Below are 19141 nucleotides of genomic sequence, written 5' to 3'. Positions count from 1 at the left end.
TAATTATTGGCTGCGCCCACATACAAAATCTCTACAAGAGCATACATATACATTACCATTTCATACATCCATTAAAATCAACAATAATTTTAGATATAAAACAAAGGAAAGTATCTAATGAAAAATTTTCAGCAATATACGCAATTCAAAATTATTTTATTAGTCAAATCATTACATATTATATTATATACATATGCAGTTTTATAACAGTTTTGGCAGACCATTCAAATACTAGTCATTCAAAACTACTTGAAGCAGCATTGTTTATACTATATTCATTTTTTTACATTTGATTGATTTATAAATTTTTATTCGTTGATTACAACATTTGTGTAAATATTTTTAATGTTATATTTTCTCTTTCTCTCTCTCTTAATAAAAATTACTTCAAAAAGAATAACAAATATTTTTAGCTTCAATCAGTTTTTACGGAAGAGCATATTTTTTCACGTTCTTTTAAAATTGCTGTCCATATTCTTAATTCAATACCTCCCCTATTAATAAATGAAGCCATTAGTATTGGTTTTGTTCAAAAATAAATTTAAAATATACAGGGTGATGTACACTTAAAACACCCTAGAGCAGAGACAGATGTACCAAAGTACTAACTTGTTAACTATTAGAGATACGAATTTTTCTCGTAAAATCTTTTTGAAGCTCCTTTCTATTTGCGTTCAAAAAGATTTTACGTAAAAACTTGATGCTTCTCATGATTACGCAGATAAATAAAATTTTACGATCTAGCTCTAAGACGTCATAAGTGTTTTGCCCTAAATACAATGCTTACTTTAAATTCAGTCTAGTAATATCATCTCGGTGTGCGTGATGTAAAAGGTCAGATAGTGTGTATTCTTCGTATAGAATCTAGAATGGAGAATATGTATAAATAATTATTTATAGGATGTAATAATATCATCACACTCCATTAAAGTAGTTCTTTTAAAATGTAATGGTAAAGTCTGCAGATTAAATGATATTGAAAATAATTAATCCTGAGATTTCTATAATCAAATTAGTGAGCTTTTAATTGCAGGTTGCCGAACATTTTCTTAAATAAATAATGTTTAAAGTTTAGTATTTTAAATTGAACGACATATTCAGAAAGCATGCCGTGGGACAGTAATTTATTAAAATAGAAATAATTAAAAACTTCAGATCAAATAAAAAAAATAGCGATTGTATATATATTCTATTTATAATTTTAAAAGTTATCGTAAATCTTGTTATTATGTGTTCAAAATATTCTTACTCTGCACGCCCATTTAACTTCAGAGTGGTTAAAGAACCACCTCAAAGGAGTTGCTAATCTTACCTTTTAAATAAACAAGGTTTTAAGTGAGTATATTACATGCCTTAAAATAATAGTTTAAAAGTATTTATTCACACCTTTTGTATCGTTGCTTCATCTATGCCTACTTCTTTTAACCATTTAATAAGTAATTTATCTGGTTTTATGGATTGGTTATGCTCCGCATTTGTGCCTGGTGGCGATGACTCAGAGTCTTGTTTTAAAGATTTCTCGTGTAGCCTTAAAAAGTAACATAAAATGAAATTTAAATGAATATCCGTAATAATAACATAATTAAAAAGACTACTAAAATTTCTTGTATTCTGTTTACCTTGTCATAGACTGTATTGTTTTTTTATTAATATCTTCACAAAGCCTTGTTAATTGACTAACTTGTGCTTTTTGTTCATCTAAAGCTTGTTGTAATAAAATTTGATATGATCGTTGGTTCTCTATTAATTCTTGAAGCAATTTCATATTTTCCGTCTTCAATTCTGTCATTTGATCTCGATATTCTTTCCAGTATTTGCTATCAAGAGAATCGACAATCTTTTGGGATTTAACTGAATTAACTGTAGAAACTCCTGATGTAGAGCCTTCTTCTGGGCCTTGACCACCGGGTTGTATACGTTCTTGACCAAGTAAGTTTGCTCCTAATTCTATTCAAACAAAAAATATACTAATATAGAAGATGATTGAAAAGTGTGAATAAACCTAAATATTTTACGAATATTGTATTTAAGAAAAAAAAAAATTTCGAACGGAAACTGCAAGTCGTACCAAAATGTACAACTTTTGAGGCTATCAACCGGTTCAGCTTAAAAATTGAATTGAACGTCTAATAATATTCTTAAATGAAATAATCAATTTATTTTTGCATCCTTTAGTATCTTATTTCGCAAAAATCTTTCTAAAATACTATAATCAAAATATTCCCTTCAAAAATTTAAAGTACATCATTTGTAAAATATTTAATATTATCCATACTTTAGCAAAAAACCTTGTATATTAATAAAAAATTAATATTGATTATATTAAATTATTGAGATTTGCTAAACATACCTGGAGATAAAACTGTGATAGCAGCTTGTACTGCATTCCTAACTAAATTATCTAAGGCAAACATCCAATGCGGTTTTATACTATGCATTCTCAAGACTTCGTTAACTGCTGTTTGAAACAGATATATAGCCAAATGCAGGTGATTAATAGCAGTTGAATCAAAGTCTAATTCTTCTTTTAACGTACGAATAGCTGTTGTGATTACATCTTGATTTTGCTCAGCAATGTAATCCTTTAAACTACGCATTAATATTTCCAAGTGACTCTAAAAGTAAAATTATTAAATATACAGTTCTTAGTAACGGAAGGTAACTAAAATCAACGAAAAGGGAAAGAAAAAAAGAACAAAAGCCGCATGTTCCGTTGCAAACAAATTCGACCTTAAATCTAATATTATACATGACAGGTTACTTTTCCGGCCATTTGTTACTTCAAAGAGTTGTTTGTAATACAAATAAATAACTGTTTTTGCAAAGTTTCATAAAAAGTTGACAGGGTAGAGAAATATTACATATTTTATAATTCAATTACCATTCGAAGAACAGTATGTCCAACGTCTTGATGAATTCCTCTCATCCAAACTTCACAAATTTTAGTTTCATCTTGACTAAGAACTCTAGTCAAAGTCATTCTTCTTTGGCTGTCTTTTTTTAACAGATAGAAACCCTCTTGCTCTTCTCCGGATTTCTGCCCTGGTGTTCCTGAAATTAGCAATGTAAAATGTTTCTGTCATGAAGAATTATAAGTTATATAATTTTAAGTTTTTAATACGTACCAACTTCCACTTCTGGCGAAAGCAGTCCACCTGAAGAACTTCGCCTTGTCATGGACGGTCCAGACGTATCAGTCTCACTGGTATCAAGGGATGGAGTATTTTCTATCGAACTATAACTATAACTTAGTTTTTAATGTTCAAATTATTACTTTTAAATGAGTAAATGAAAAGTAAATACCAGTGCTATATAATCCTAATATAAACATATTTTTTTATAACGAAATTTCTTTTTATAGAGACGGACTTTACCGGGAAAAAAAAATTTAACAAGGAAGTGAACTAAAAGCTTCTACCAATGGAAGATTTTCTCCCGTGATAAAAGTAAAAAGGTAACATACATATTCATAATAGTTGTAGTTATTAAGCTGCAGCATTTTCTATATTTCGTATAAACGTGATTCTACTAGCATATAGCTTATATAATAGCTGGAATATATTTTTTGAAGTTTAGTTCCGGCACGTAAAATTATTGAATATATGTTTAATATTTATTTTATCTGATTACAGAAATATTTATCCAAAAGAGGGTTTCTTTACTGTAATGCCCTATTTATAGTATGTCGTATAGCTACTGCACGGATTTTTAAATCATGTGGTTTTGAGAAAAGTAAGAAATATGCTTGAAAATATATATTTCAAGTACTTTTTTTAATAAAATCAAGTTTCAAATAAACCAATAAAAGCTTCGAAAATTTGTGTTAGACGCCCTTATTAACATCAAATCATGGAATCGTGTCAAATAAAATAAATTCTTTTATGCTTCCATTTCTCTTATCACATACGCCACGATAATCATTAGACTCATTATCTTTCTCTTTACTCTTATTATTATTTATAGTATTAATGTATTCAAAAGCTTATACTAACATTATATTTTAAATTGTCATTATATTTTCGATTAAATAAACTGATCAGAAAGTATATCAATTGAAAATAAAACTAGGTACGGATTAGTCAAATATTAACGTAAAAGATGAAAATGACTTGGCTATTTATTTTAAATTCCTTGTCAAGGCACTAATGTTTCTTTTAATAAGAAAGCTAAGTTATTTACATTAGATTTAATGGACCGGAAAGATGTAACTGAGGGTCTAGATCGAATTAGGGAAAATATTATTGGTCAATTTTAAGCTTGTTCAAATTAAATTATACTTGGAAAATATAAATTTTGAAATGGAATATTTTCTCTAATATTCCAAATGCCACCAGTTAAAATTCCGTGTAGTATTTCTCAGAAATATATGTTTTTCGAATAGTATTATATCTATTGAGAAAAATGATAAATACTAAATTTTTTTGTTGTATAAAATATATTCTTTCTAAATAATTAATACTATACCTGTTAAAAGAAATTGTCGTAACAGGCATACTAATAGGGGATAGAAGATGGGCTGGACTTCTCTCCCTCAATGGGCTTGATTTGGTCAGCCCTGCACTATACGTCACACTTAATATTTAAAATTTAAACTCAGATTTAAATAAATAAAAAAAATACTACTACTTTGCAAGGTAACTTTTTCTTATAACATGTAATTTTTGCAATTAAAGGTTTAAATTAAAAATTCACACCGATATTAAATAGTCAATTAATGATCAATATGAAATGTAATTTGTAAGGCTATCCACATAAAATCACAAAGATTTAGAAAATTTTTGTTAAGATTTTTCTATATTTCATCGTTTCAAAATTTATCGTAATTTTGTATTGTTAGGAACATTGATATTATATACATGAAATTATAATAATATTATTTTCTAAATCATATATTAAATATAACAAAATTTATGGCAGAAATAATTCTAAAGTCTGTATGTTTTAACGTGGAGCCCCGTATAGAAAAATTATATTACCCGTCATCCGACTGCGATGTGTGCATTTGTAATGGATTAACAATATGATTATTGTTAGTTTTGTCAAATTTTCCTAGCCGTTCTACTCTATCTGCAGGTACAGAAATGCTACGACTAAAATCAGGGACAGGACCCAAGCGACTACTCTTCTTCTTTCTAAATAAAAAAATATATAATAAGTCTTAACAAAAACTAAACGGGCTTTAAAATCATATTCATATTTAGTAAATACGTACTCATTTAGAAACGAATCTTCTATTAATTCGGCAGCAGTGGCTCTAACGTCGGGGTTGGGCTCAAAACATCGCAGTATAAAATTTTTTGCTCTTTCTGATAGCTCTGATGGAATTTCGGGATGAATTTTATAATATCCAACCTATGTATAAAAAAGTGATATGTGAATAAATTTAAAATATTATATTTAATTTATATAAGTTACCTTAAATACGGCAGCTTGAGGAGATCCTAATTCGATAAATGGAGGTTTTCCCGTCGCCATTTCAACTATTGTACAGCCTAAAGACCAAATATCTGCCTAAAACATAAAAGAATTGGAATGATTAACGAAAACGTTAAACTAAAAAGTTTTTAGGTAAAGTTTAGTGCATAATATTTATCTAGGGAATCTCATAAGTCGACATCGACCCGAAAAACCTGGCTCCCTACTGTATCTAGTTCAGAATAAGATACAGGTTTCAGAAACTTCAGACGGTAATGACTTTTTAAATAAGAGCCAAAGCAAAACATTGATAAAATCTTTCTACTTTGAATAAAGCTTTTTACTAAGGGTTTCGCATCGTCATCGACTTATAAGAGATACTTTACTTACAGGTGCACCATAACCACGTTGTCCTTTATCAATAACTTCGGGAGCCATATACTGTAATGTTCCTGTAAATGTTTCTGTACTTGGGCAAAGACCTGCTAGTCGTTTTGACATACCAAAGTCTGAAATTTTTACTACACCACTGTAAGTATTGACTAAAACATTATCACCTAAAATTGATATAATTAAGTTATTCACGTAATTTTGGTTAATAGTTGAAAATAATTTGTTAAGTAGTGAAGCTACCTTTAATATCTCTATGTACAATTTTTTGGTCGTGAAGATATTTAAGACCTTCTAAAATTTGTTTTGTGTAATAAGATATGGTTGATTCATTTTCCTTTAGAGGTCCCCATTTAGACCGCAACAAAGCAGAAAGGCTTCCTACAATAATAATAAATCATATCTATTGCTTTATGTGATATAGAGAATTGCGAAGTTTCATAATTTACCTCCTGGAACTTGTTCCATAAAAATTTTGAAATAGCCATCTTCACTAACAGAGCCCAAGTATTGGACAATATTTCGATGCCGCAGCTGACTATGCAACTTTATTTCTTCGTGCAAGGGTTGAACATCGCCTAAATTACGCTCGCGTATTTCTTTAACAGCTATTCTCACTTGAGTATTTAAATCACGAGCTGCATATACTACGCCATATGTACCTTTCCCGAGTATTATACGCTTGTTTTGGTCGTCTAACTCATATTCGAACTATAAGCAAATATAAATGTTAAAATATAAGTAAACCGAATTTAAAGAACATTAGATTAATAAAAAAAAAAAAAAAACTGGAATACATATTTTATAAACTTACTTTCATACGTTCATCAGTCATATATGCATCTAGATCGGTAACCATACCTTTTTGGTCTCTAGTCATTTCCAAGACTAAATCATAAAATCTTTGTCTGCATTGTATAGATGGAAAATACATTTGAAAATCATCTGAATTCTGATGTACATATAAAAAGAGGCACCGTTCGTCTCTTTTATATAAGCTTACACTACGTATTGTGCTTGCCGTAAATAACCAATCATGAACTTGCTTACAATTATCTTTCATGCTATCAAGACATATATTCCAAATTTGAATTGATTTTTCTTCAGCTCCTAAATTAACATTAACGTAGCTAGGCATCAAAATTTTTGTAGGCTCCAAAATTAAAAGCTATAAAAAAATATACATGAAAAAACTATTATCAGTAAATAAAGTAAAATTCAATGTTAAATTTTAATCACAATTCAAAAGACCTCCCCAAGAAGCAGATTTTTGTATTCTTACATCAGAAGCAAGCTGAGTTATTGCAAGCCTATAACAGTCTATTCATATTTCTATACAACAACAGAATGTCGTATCTGTAGCAAATACGATATCGGGAAAATACCAATTTAAATTATTACGAGAATTTATCAAATTACTAGTAACACGTATTTTACATACTACGTTTTTATCATTCAAAATCCTAAAAAATGATTGCCGAATTACAAACAAAATACTTCAGCTAAAAGTTTGTCATAATTTTCCATAGAAAAGAGTGTATAATAGGAAAAATATATCTACAATTGAAAAAATATAGTTGATTTTAAAATGATCTTTAGAACATTACTTTCTACATTCACCTCATTTTCGGTAAAACATATTTTTTTAAATAGGAAAAATGAGAATATATCCTATATGAAGAAAGTTTATTAAAGGTATAGAATTATTTTAAACCACTTATACTATATAAAAATCTCAAAAAAGGAGCATTGCAAAAATAAATTTCAGGGAAAAGTTGAAATATGTTCAAAACTGCACTATATAAGAATATTGGTATGACCAAAAAATGCGTGGTCAAGATAACATAAGTATTCCCTCCAGTTTCAATAATGGAAGATTTTTTTCATTGCACATTTTACCTGCTTATATCGGGAATTGTTCAAAACAGTGTATAAATGTACATGTCGAAAATTTGATTCATATGCACAATGTTTAACTAAACTTCGTATGGTAACCTACAGTTTTTATTATATATAAATACATCTGATAGAAATTACTCAACTTTAATCAATTTTGCAATATTTGCCTTAATATTTATAGTCAGATACTACTGTCAGTATGCCCTTTTTTTACTTGGCGCAAGGCCCTTCTTGTCTTCTGATGCATTTCATATAAAATAGTCTATTGAACTGGTAATTAGATCCACTAAACAATAATTACTCTACAAACTTACCGGAAAACGTATACTGTCTCCAACTTCCGTCTTTGTAGCTTCAACAAAGTAATCCATCCAAAAACTGAATACTTGCTCTTCTGATGAAACTTCAGCTTCTTCTACCTTTTTACGAAATCTATTTATTAATGATATATTTCCTATAGTCGATTTTAAATACCTGCAATAAGATTTAAAATTTGAATATAAAAATAATTACTACAAAATATATTTGTGTGATAGCATTTTATAACGACTTATGGAAAGAAGCACTTACCAATTTGGCGGCTTGAGCTTGAACATGCATTCTGCTGCTTGGATAGCTTTCGAGTAATCTTCAGCTAATACGCTAATTTCAAAAAATGTTGCTACATCCCAGTAATCTTTTAAACTAAATAAACTTCCTTTTTTCCCTATTAAATTGTTTAACACCATTCCTATATGCTGCAATTCCTCACTTTTTGAAAATTCGTTTCCTGCAATAACTAAAAGAGTCGCAAGATTTATTCCAGCGTATTCATTTGGTTGAACCTGTGCGGAAAATAAAGCAAAGTACATGTTTAATAATAAATCAAAATAATTACAACCTCTATATAATGATCCACAGTACCTCAAACCCCTTTCTGTACCAATGAATGGCATGCTTCAAGCTTTCTTTATCTGTATGTCTACTTTCTACAAATATGTCTTTATATATTCTTCCACAAAGACATAACACATCTGGTACATGATTCTCTTTTTTTTCTAGCGCCTTTTCAATAACTTGTAATGCTTTCTCTCGATCGCCTTCTTTATTTCGCCGATTTAAAGCAAATGCATATAAATAACAAATAGCAGAAGTATTTAAATAGTTTTTGTGGGTTGGTATGGTTCTTAAATCGTCCACAAGTTGTACCATTGCATCATATCCCTAAAATATACGTATTTCCCTGCATTACATTAGGCTAATAGGAAAAATAATGTCCGCAATTAATTTTTAGTTTCAACCCATTAAGGGCGGAACTGATCGAGATATCAATCCAGATGTATAAAATTCCGGATATTTTGAGCAAATAAGCACATTTCCAGATTGTCACAATGTTTTAATGAATTCCTAATTTGTCCAGAATGGAATCGAAGGATATAGGGAAACTATGCCACTGCTTTAAAACTTATTAAATATTTTAACAATATTTAGAGTGATAAAACCCTTCCAAATTGAACAAAGATACACGATGCTCTTAAGAAAATCATCTACTCAATAAACCCAGATTTTTACATTCCAGAATAAAATTGTTAATTGATGACAGAAACCTGTAGAGTCAAGTAGCTCTAATTTTTATATAATATTAACCCTTAACGAACGAATGCCGCTATACTCGCGACATCAATGTCGCGAGTATAGCGGCATTCGTTCGTTAAGGGTTAAAGTTTAAAGTTAAAAATTAATAACTACACTGTAATTATTCTTCTACTAGCCCAATCATTTACATTTAAATTTATTTTATTTTATGAATGAAACTGGCTTCTACCTGAATTTCACGAAAAGATATAAGCACATTCAATACAACTTCTCCTGAAAGTACATTTGGATCATCCAAACGCTTACGCATATTATTTAAGGCTTTAGATAATTCATCTCCTGAATACATTTCACGTGCTTTACGTAGATCAGCTAAGAATTTTTCTTTCATATGTGCCCTGGAAAGAAATTTGTTATAAGAACAACTTTTCCTCCTAAGAAATTATTACTAAATGTAAGTAATAAATATTAGTAATAACTAACCACAGGGGGATTTGTACAATAATCCATTATATTCAAGAATTTGAATTATTATTCATATTCCACATATTTCTATAATACTGTGAAATAATTGTATTTGTTAAGAAATAAAATCTCAAAAGCAGTTATTTTGTGCAGTTATTTTTGGAAAAGTGTCTTATTAATCTTTGTACAATATTTATTTGAATCATGTTAATTGTAACAAGGTAAATGTATAAAATATTACTTACTTGGATTGAACCTCAACATCTTGAAATAATTTTTTAAGTTTCAAAGTGAGATATTGCTTTGGATCTGTAGCTTCATCACCAGTGATTCTACTAGCTGCTGGGCTTGTAGCTACACAAGTGCCACATTCTATTACTTTATACGAAACAAAAGTGTAACTGCCACAAGATAGCTAACAACATAGGACAAATCATTGTTTAAATTAGCATACACATATGGGAGTGTTCAAAAGAAACCAGTAGGTACTAATTAAGTGCAAAGCATATTTCACAAAACAAGCACCTTATTTAACTTGTTTTCAATGGAATCTATGTTCATGGACTTAGAAATAAAAAACAAATGATGGATTATGATAGAATTGTTTTTGCTCTTTCTTATGTTATCATTATCCTTATACCCAAACACTTTTTCGGTATTTTTCAATACCGAAGAAGTATATAAATTTTTTTTTTCAAATTGAATTGTATATTTGGAGGGATTATTTCTTAAACTATAAAAGTCTTCAAGTTTAAACTTGGAGGATGTAAAGAGTCGATTAACATAAAAAGCATGATTGTTGCCTGCAGTCTGTTAGAGTGCTCTGCAACTACCATTACAATATTATACCAAATCTGTCACATATCTTAAACATGATGGATGTACATGCATTCTGTTTGAAAGTGAATTGAACTAAGCTGTTATGTGAAAATGATTCACACGTGGTTAATAGGTAGTTTTTCTTAGGTGCCTCCACATAGTATAAGTAATAATAATAAATAATATATATTTTAAAAAATTGAAGTATTCAGAATAAAAATTATACCTTAAGCCTTATTGTAGCTTCAGTATCCATATCATTATGTAATAAAATATTTTCTTTCATCCCAAAGCTTTCTCTAACACCGAGGTGATAAAATAAGGCAGACTGTTGCAATTGAATGCTCAAATCAACTATAGCTACATCAGCATTATAAAATGTGTCCAGCACATTTGTTTCACCAAAATCTAATTTTTCAAACTAAACCAAAATATAGATACATAAAAACAAGATCTTATTAACACTAAATATTTCAAGAAATTTTTTCAACATGTATATTTATATTTACGAAAGATCATTTGGCTACCAAATGATAGTTATAGTATGTTATAAAAAAATATATATATTTAATTTATACCTGTATATGATACATGTTAGCATTCACCAAATTACATGCTTGACGAATCTCCTCTAAGGCTTTTTTTCGCTGACTAAGGTGCTCTGGTTGCTGTAAATCTAAGACACATGCTACATCCATTCTAGGCCTACCAGATACTGTGGTATTTCCTGAGACATCGCTGTGAGTTCCTACACTATCTGTACTTGATATTACATCCATAACTCCAGGCTGCAGGATTACTACTTTACATGTCAAAAGTGATAATAAAGATTAGTGTTATGCTAACACTTATGAAATTTGTATGACATAATAAAGCATTAGAATAAATTTTACCAGGTGTTTCAACCACATCACCACAAACCGAAGGCATAATATGTTGATCTTCCTTTGCATAAATGATATGTTTTACCATGCAATGCAGCTTTGTCAAAGGCAATATGACACAGAGTACACATAGCACATTTATCTAATAAATTAATTAAAATTAATAAAAATATTATCACCAATTTAAGTAATATTAAGTTCCAGGTAAATAAGAAAATTTGGCATTACTTATATCCAAATATATAATTAAAGCAATCATAAAAGTTAGAATTATTAAAAAGATTTTATTGCTATTAGCTATAATTTTAAAAATGAAGTTAAAAATATTTTTATCTTATATAATTTGCTAAATTGTAGATCATAAAATGCTTTAATAGTTGTAAAGAACCTTACTTTTCGTAAATTTATTCATACTTTGCAAAGTCACTAAAGGCCTATCTAGGGTAAAATAACTTCTGTAGGCACTAGGCAGGCCCTGGTGGCCCTGGTATATTCTCAGTCCTCACTAAGAAAATTTGGAGCATGGACTGCGCCATCTACAGGGAACACGTTCTTAGCGTTTATTGTAGGAGGCGTGAGCAGTAGAAAGTGTTTTAGTAGCAACAGGCTCTCCTCTTTTTCTTTTTTTTATTAAATTGAATAACACTATTAAAGCAAACCCTTATACCACGACATTCCAGAGCATAATTATCGAAAATGCACGTGTCTACGATGCTGCTTATGGTCGATTAATATTAATTATATGAAAATAAGATCAATTTCTTATTTAAAAATCAAACCAATAGATACATAATATTTTATGAAATTATTATTACTTTACAATTATAATAAATCAAAATGATACAATTAAGCTATTCATATAATTGATTGAATTTTATTTTAAATCTTATAGTTAACCCATATATTGTTTTCCAATAAATTAATCAGCACAAGACATCAAACTAAAAATTATTATTAAATTTAGTTCTGGTAGCAAAACTGGACATTTTGGCATCATTGGGACCGATTTATCTACCGGGGATATATCCTTTTTTTACATATATTGTTAACCTTTTTTAATTATAAACAAGAGTGGAGAAACTACATAATTGTAAATGTTTATAGTTTTCCGCTTCTCGCATAACTTCAAGTTTTGCGAACGTAATAAATTAATTTCTATTTTGGGAGAAGCGTAGAAAGACCGATTCAGCTTGTTGCTTTGCCAGATCACCACTACGTCTCCGACTACTCAAAAGCTAAGAGCTGATCGCATAGATACATCATTCGATTGTGTGAATACCCCCTCCTGAAAGTCTGTATTTAACATGGATGTGTTATGCAGTAGAGTATTATTACTACCACCTACGCTTACAAGCAGTCGCTATTCACAAGGATACATATGTTTACACGTGGTGTGTGAGTATTTAGACAGTCAGTCTTGGCATATTGAAGGCGTACTGGAGAATACGTCTCTGTCCCCATCCTGATATTGCTGTTGTAACGTTCTAGCTACAGTACTATAGAGACCGTGCACACCAAAACACAATGACAGTGAGATAAGAATGTATATTGGTTTATATGCATACTATCAGCGCAAACTATCGGTCAATTTTCGCAGTTTTTCAGTGTAATTTATTTATACGTATACAGTTATACATTGACACTTCGCTATCATTGTGTTGGTGTGCACGGTCTCTAAACTTGTCACAAATAGTATGCAGTGAAGTTAGCTGAAAGGTTAATAAATTATTGTGGGATAGACCTGAATACGTTCGAGACTTCACGAACATATAAAATAATCCACTTGTTATGTATAGTAAATGCTTAAAGCAACTAATTCATTCATGTAGTTATAAAAACTACGATAGTTAAGCAAAAAATTTAATAAATAAATCGTTCACGTAAAAAACTGAATATGACCTTCAACTAAACTCAGCGGTGCCGTTTAACACTCTTCATCCCAAAACGGCAAAAAATTTATCTTCTTTTTGTATTACTGGAAATGACAGAAAACATAGACTGCAAAACCTTAATAAGAACACGCGCGACAAAAAGATCTCTCTATGCTTTTTATCATTTTTAGTAACGCGAAAAAAACAAAAAATTTGTGCCATTTTCAATCGAAACGGGTAAATTTGATAATTTATTAAGCTTTAAAATAAAATCAAAAAAATCTACAGGCCATGCGTGTGCCCTTGACACTTTTGCCTCTCCGTGCAAGCAAACTCAGCAAAACACAACACACAAAAACACGCGCGCGCTTTCCATTGACAACCCTCACTACAGTACCTTAGCTGTTACACGAATTTTTACAGATATTAGCAGTTTTAAATGCCACCGCACACACTGCACTTGAATATTGCATTGAATTTTTACAAATTTCGAAATATTTAGGACCACCGCGCACTGCACTTGAGTATCATATGGAGTTTTTATAAGTAAAAAGGCTTTTAGATTCACCACTCGCTGCAATTCACTGTATCACGACGTTTTTCGAAAGATTATTGAATAAAAGTGCGAATCTCGGTGAAATTATCGATTGATATCAGTTTTCGGATTTGCCCGAGCAGGGGTTCTCCCGCTCCCGGATATCCCTCCGCCATGTTTATTTTCATTTTTCGAAACCGACGTTGCGACGGTCTTTTCGAATCTTCCACCCGCGAGCGAAAAGTGGCCCGAATTCTCACTTTTTTCGCCCGGCCGCTCTATCTAATCACTATTCATCGATAATTTCACCGAGATTCGCATTTTTATTCAATAATCTTTCGAAAAACGAATAGTGAAGAGAAGTGAGTGGTGGACTTAAAAGACGTTTTATTTGTAAAAATCCGACATAATATTCAAGTGCAGTGCGGCCGTGGTAAAGTTGAAAGTGTTAATATTTGTTAGAATTCGATATAATATTCAAGTGCAGTCTGTGGTGATATTTAAAAGCGTTTTTATTTATTAAAATTCTATATAATATTCATGTTCAGTGCGCGGCAAAATTAAAAGTGTTAATGTGTGTAATAATTCGTGTAATAGCTGAAATACTAATGAATATCGCCAGTGGAAAGCGCGCGTGTGGTTTTTGTGTTGTGTTTTCCTGCGTGCTTGCAACGGCCAAAGGCAAAACTGTCAAGAGGACACATATAGCCTGTAAGTTTTTTTGATTTTATTTTAAGCCTGAATAAAACTATCAAATTGAATACAAGTTAACTGATATAATTGCGTGCTTAAAACATCCGCGTCGCGAGGTGTCGTTTTGGGTCGAAACGAGTTAAAGTCAATTAAAATACGGAATCATCTTACATTATTCTTCGAGCCAAATAAGTTGTACCCGAAAATATTGTTGTAAACTCTGCTCAAATTTCAAGATATACTATTTACGTTAAAATAGGACACTCGGTGTTACGTACATTATTTCAGTCGGTCCAGACCTTTAAGCAATTTCAAATCGAAGTAGGTAGCGAGCATTGAGTGAAAATATACAGTAATACAGGGCGCTATGAATATACGGAATTAAGCTTAATAGCCCAGGCTAAGATCAATTGTCTTGCTTTAACCTTCAATACAATAATTAGGTCGTCTTAGTCTTAATTATTTGCTAAGCTAAAAATCCATCTTAGTTAGGTTTACTGATACCGTCCACATTGTTTAGGGAATTAAGCTTTTGAAGTAAGATACAAGAGTAAGAGTATACGATACAAAAATAGGATGTTCTGTTAAAAATTAAAGATGAAGGTCGTGCAGCTTTTAAATTACTTTTCAAAAAATCAAGCAAATTTTATTTGAAATTTTTTTCCATAAGTTCATATATTTTTTTAGGTATTTACCTGACGTGAATTAATTGACGAACCCTGTATGACAACTATTCATCTTAAAATATATGAGATATCTTTTTAAATTATACTTTAAATGATCCAAACCGTTCTTTACATCTTCAACATGTATATAGGTATTAAAACTATGTGATTGCAATGTCAGCAATAACATGATTTTTTACGAAGTAACTTTTCTTTTTCAGTAAATTTTAAAGATCTTTGGCAAGGCAATAGAGATTTATCAAGAGAAGTTTCCATTTTTTTCATAACACGATCCAAAAGTACGTCTACAGCTCGCTCTACATTTTGTCCAGTTGCTGCACTGGTTTCTAGATAAACTAAACTGTAACAATAATAGGGAAGTTAATATACTATATAGACGATTAAAGATTAACTTAATTTTCGATCATTTTTATTAGATAGAAGGAAAAACTACAATTTTAAAACCATTTAAAATATTATAATGGAAGACTAGGATTTTATATATTATTATCAATTGTTTGTATATTTTCACTATTTTTATAAGATGTGCATTTTTTGAAAATATATGACATTGTATGCAATGTGATTAAAAATGATTGATATTTTAAATTCTTTGTATTCAAATATTAATTTAGTTAAAGATTAATGAATGAAATATGCCCTATATAAGTTGTTTTTGGTTAAGGAATAATGCTGTTCCCCAATAAACTTGTATGTTTTATTAAATTTTTTGTACGAATAAATATAAATTAGTTTGTTTTTTTTCATTGGAATAAAAAGTTAAATCACAGCAAAGTAATCTTTCATTTAAATTCCTATAACTTTATTATTAATAGAATCGTAGGAATAATTTCTTAAATCTTTATTCACAAATTTGTCTTAGTGCTCTTTAAATTATAACTTTTGTGTTTTGAACAAAATTTAAATTTAAATTTTTCGTCTATTTTCAAACGAAAATAGGCAATGCTTTTATATTTTGGCGGACAATATATTATTTCATCAATTTAAAACTTTTAATTTTATTTTACTCACTTATGCTTTTCTGCTAATTCTCTTGCTTTATGCTCACTTATTACTCGTCTATCTTCAAGATCAGATTTATTTCCACACAAAATTATATCTGGATTTTCACAGTAGGCATGAGTCTGAAAAAAACATACGTTTACTTAAATATATTATTTTTATAAATAAAACTACATTTAAAAATAATCATCCCTAAAGTGTACTTCATTTATCTCTATTCATTATTCTTATGCAAAAGTATACATAGTTAAATCCGAGGTTAAATGACAAAATAGTAATAAAAGTTTATGGATTGATAGAAATATATAAAAGAATAATACAAAAAATGAATATATTAAAAATTATTTTAAAATGTGTTTTTTCGAAATTTAAAATGGCACTCAAAATATTATGGCAATAATATTAAAAAACGTTAGACTTGTTAAAAATGTTACTCATATCAACGATTTTTGGAGTCAATGATTATATTATAAGTTACTAACTTTTTGGATAAGACAAAAAAACTAGTATAAGAAACTCATTTCTGAAATCATTCACTCCAATATGATTTTAGTCTGGCATAAACTAGTAAACTGAAAACTTTATATATCAATACATAACATACTGTAAATAAAGATTAAACTTTTCTTATTGAAGAAATTTTTCTAAGCATAATCAGATACTGTAAAACTATTTATATTCAAAATAGATAAGTAATAAAAAAGCATTTTTGTGCAAGCATTTTGCTGTTACATTCTATTCAATATTTTGTAAGCTAACTTAAATTTTGGTAAAACATTAAAAATAATACATACAATGATACCAATAACAAAATATGACAATGATAAGTTTGTATGACACATCCAATAAAACTAATCCAGTATACACATTAAGGCATGCAACTCAAGTATGAATTAATTACCTCAGTAATATTAGCTTTTGTTTTGATGCATATAGGATAGGGGGTACTGAAGTAATTTGTAACATATTAATACTTGGAATTTTTTCTAACAATATTAGTAAAGAATAAAAATTAGTCTAACAGTAGCAGAATTTACATATGTAGAGAATAATAAATTCTATCTATAGCAATTACTGGACATTTTTTTTTGTGAAACCATTTAAATTATCAATAGACAATCTTTTATTATGTCAAAAATTACCCGAGTCTCTCCTACTCAATTAAGAGACACCTTACAGTTATAATAAAAATATTCATTTATCTCAGTTACTACAAAAAAAGTTAATTTTTTTTTATGTAATACATATCTGAATGCAAATACTAAGAAATTTCCAAAAGTTCTAACAAAACCAATTGATGTCTATTACAGTTACGGAGATATATGCTCTGTTATGTGTATGCTGTGGGGTATCCTAAACATCTCACTCTATATGTTATTTTATTTGTACATATTGTATTAAAGCCTTCGCATTAAATTGTTAGGTTTAATAATAACTGTTTTGTTATATTTAGCTATGTTAAAACTATACCCTAAGCTGCTCCAGCCAATTTCTCACTTCAAGAAATGACAATTCATTAGTCAAATCAAAAATTAGTAGAAATCCCATGGAATCCCGATAAAAGGCAGTAGTTAAGCTTCTGAACCTAAATATAAACAAGAAACCATAAATAATACATTAACCGCTTTCATTCTCTAATTAAATTTTTCTTATAAAGTTAAATATAAAGCTTTCCAATTAATTCTATTATGTAAATTATTTGACTACAAAATATGGTATAGAATATAATTGACCTTTCTTGACCAGCTGTATCCCAGAGTTGCAGATGAACTTGTTGACTTTGACCATTTGATCTTTGATATATCTGTTACAATGAAATATAAGAATAATCAAAATTGAAATAAAGAATATATAAATATATATAGCTGACATATGAGTTTAATTACCACATTTTTTTCTTTAAAGTCAATGCCAACAGTAGAAGAAAATCGAGAATTGAAAGTCTTGTCAGTATATTGGTAAAGAAAACTTGTTTTCCCTACCCCTGAATTGCCAAGAGCCAAAAGTTTGATTAAATAGTCGTATTCCATTTGTTATAAATTGTATATATAAATAATGAAAGTTTGTGAACTATTATTTTATGAAGAAATCATTGCTAAGCCTTAAAATCTTAAACCCTCATACATATTTAAAATAATTGTGATTAATTGATGAAATATTGACACCGGCTATTCGTATAAATGTGGGGAAAAAATTGAAATTGAGTTGTGCTCGTAACAGTGGCTGCAGTAGTTGCGTTCGGTTATTTATTACCCACACTACTAGTCCCAGGTGCCACGCACGCTGTCTGGCTGTCAGTTAATAGTTAGTTCGTTAGTTCTGAAACTCAAACTCAGGCCGATTCAACTCAAGGTAGCTGGCGGTTGCCGGCCGGCGTGTGAAGTCAGTGTGGAGACTCAATGAACTGCATGAACTTGGTGAACTATGGAATGACGTACCCGTGGGTGACGTGGGTGACCCACGTCGACCCACGTCACGGTGGGTCCCGTGCCCGTACCGGAACGGCTACCGGGTAGTATTAAGGCTATCTATGCATGGAAAAACCCGAAATGGAGATCATCGTGCCGTGTGTTTATATAAGTAGGCTTATCCGATTATAGCTTGACCAAAAAGAACTTATGTATATATGTTCTGGTATCTGGTATATGCAATGGTCTATACGTTTCGTAATATTTTTTCGGTACTCAACAGGAAAAGTTGGGAAAATATTGCAACTGGTGTTTAGTGGAACAGAGATGCAAAGACCATAAACACGTGTCAAACTTATACAAGCACGGCGCGAAGATTTTCTTCACTTCAGAGTTTTTTTTCCATTCGTAGATAAACTGCCCAGCCTATTTTTAATTTAATAATATTTTCTCTGTTCATTAAAAAATATAATTTTTTCTTAAATAATCTCACTTACTA

At 29.9% G+C, this 19141-nt stretch overlaps 2 protein-coding genes and 1 long non-coding RNA gene across 15 annotated transcripts; 1 reads left to right on the top strand and 2 right to left on the bottom strand.

Moving 5' to 3' along the window:
* Positions 1 to 137: 137 nt before the first annotated feature.
* Ask1 (apoptotic signal-regulating kinase 1) lies at positions 138 to 12034 on the bottom strand. Of its 13 annotated transcripts, none has more exons than XM_066725947.1 (24): positions 11841 to 12034; positions 11457 to 11589; positions 11142 to 11362; positions 10790 to 10984; positions 9990 to 10159; positions 9509 to 9677; positions 8608 to 8907; positions 8275 to 8528; positions 8019 to 8178; positions 6620 to 6973; positions 6255 to 6516; positions 6049 to 6186; positions 5806 to 5972; positions 5416 to 5511; positions 5213 to 5352; positions 4977 to 5132; positions 4465 to 4572; positions 3126 to 3247; positions 2882 to 3051; positions 2351 to 2615; positions 1620 to 1947; positions 1387 to 1528; positions 788 to 864; positions 138 to 494 (listed from the first exon to the last, which is right to left on the bottom strand). In XM_066725947.1, exons 2-24 carry the CDS (start codon positions 11533 to 11535, stop codon positions 416 to 418), a joined length of 4152 nt encoding a protein of 1383 aa, XP_066582044.1. In that variant the 5' UTR covers positions 11536 to 11589; positions 11841 to 12034; the 3' UTR covers positions 138 to 415. The 13 variants fall into 13 exon arrangements, with proteins under 13 accessions (XP_066582044.1, XP_066582041.1, XP_066582045.1 ...); XM_066725944.1 differs by having other exon boundaries at positions 11142 to 11365; positions 11841 to 12033; XM_066725948.1 differs by having other exon boundaries at positions 3126 to 3241; positions 11142 to 11365; positions 11841 to 12033.
* A 297-nt stretch (positions 12035 to 12331) lies between these two features.
* LOC136772364 (uncharacterized) lies at positions 12332 to 16351 on the top strand. The gene is made up of 3 exons (XR_010822447.1): positions 12332 to 12842; positions 15234 to 15363; positions 15433 to 16351. It is a non-coding gene; the product is annotated as an uncharacterized lncRNA (long non-coding RNA).
* On the bottom strand, positions 15213 to 18754 carry Rab27 (RAS oncogene family member Rab27). Its single transcript, XM_066725291.1, has 5 exons — positions 18121 to 18754; positions 17968 to 18038; positions 17705 to 17819; positions 16244 to 16356; positions 15213 to 15572 (listed from the first exon to the last, which is right to left on the bottom strand). Exons 1-5 carry the CDS (start codon positions 18262 to 18264, stop codon positions 15389 to 15391), a joined length of 627 nt encoding a protein of 208 aa, XP_066581388.1. The 5' UTR covers positions 18265 to 18754; the 3' UTR covers positions 15213 to 15388.
* Positions 18755 to 19141: the final 387 nt, after the last annotated feature.

Source organism: Prorops nasuta, unplaced genomic scaffold (assembly GCF_024137725.1).
Source record: "Prorops nasuta isolate Cenicafe-Biocafe unplaced genomic scaffold, Cenicafe_Pnas_1.2 PNAS00004, whole genome shotgun sequence".
Taxonomy (NCBI): Eukaryota; Metazoa; Arthropoda; class Insecta; order Hymenoptera; family Bethylidae; genus Prorops; species Prorops nasuta.
Note: the sequence above shows the minus strand (reverse complement) of the source record. Positions and strands in the feature narration are given on the sequence as shown.

Coding starts and splice junctions, on each gene's coding strand:
- Ask1 (XM_066725944.1), bottom strand. CDS start 11,535: ATGGTAAAACATATCATTTATGCAAAGGAAGATCAACATATTATGCCT. Junction 11,366..11,456: donor TGATGTGGTTGAAACACCTG/GTAAAATTTATT, acceptor TGACATGTAAAG/TAGTAATCCTGCAGCCTGGA. Junction 10,160..10,789: donor AAGCTACAATAAGGCTTAAG/GTATAATTTTTA, acceptor CTATGTTGTTAG/CTATCTTGTGGCAGTTACAC.
- Rab27 (XM_066725291.1), bottom strand. CDS start 18,264: ATGGAATACGACTATTTAATCAAACTTTTGGCTCTTGGCAATTCAGGG. Junction 18,039..18,120: donor ACTTTAAAGAAAAAAATGTG/GTAATTAAACTC, acceptor TCATTGTAACAG/ATATATCAAAGATCAAATGG. Junction 17,820..17,967: donor GATACAGCTGGTCAAGAAAG/GTCAATTATATT, acceptor GTTTATATTTAG/GTTCAGAAGCTTAACTACTG.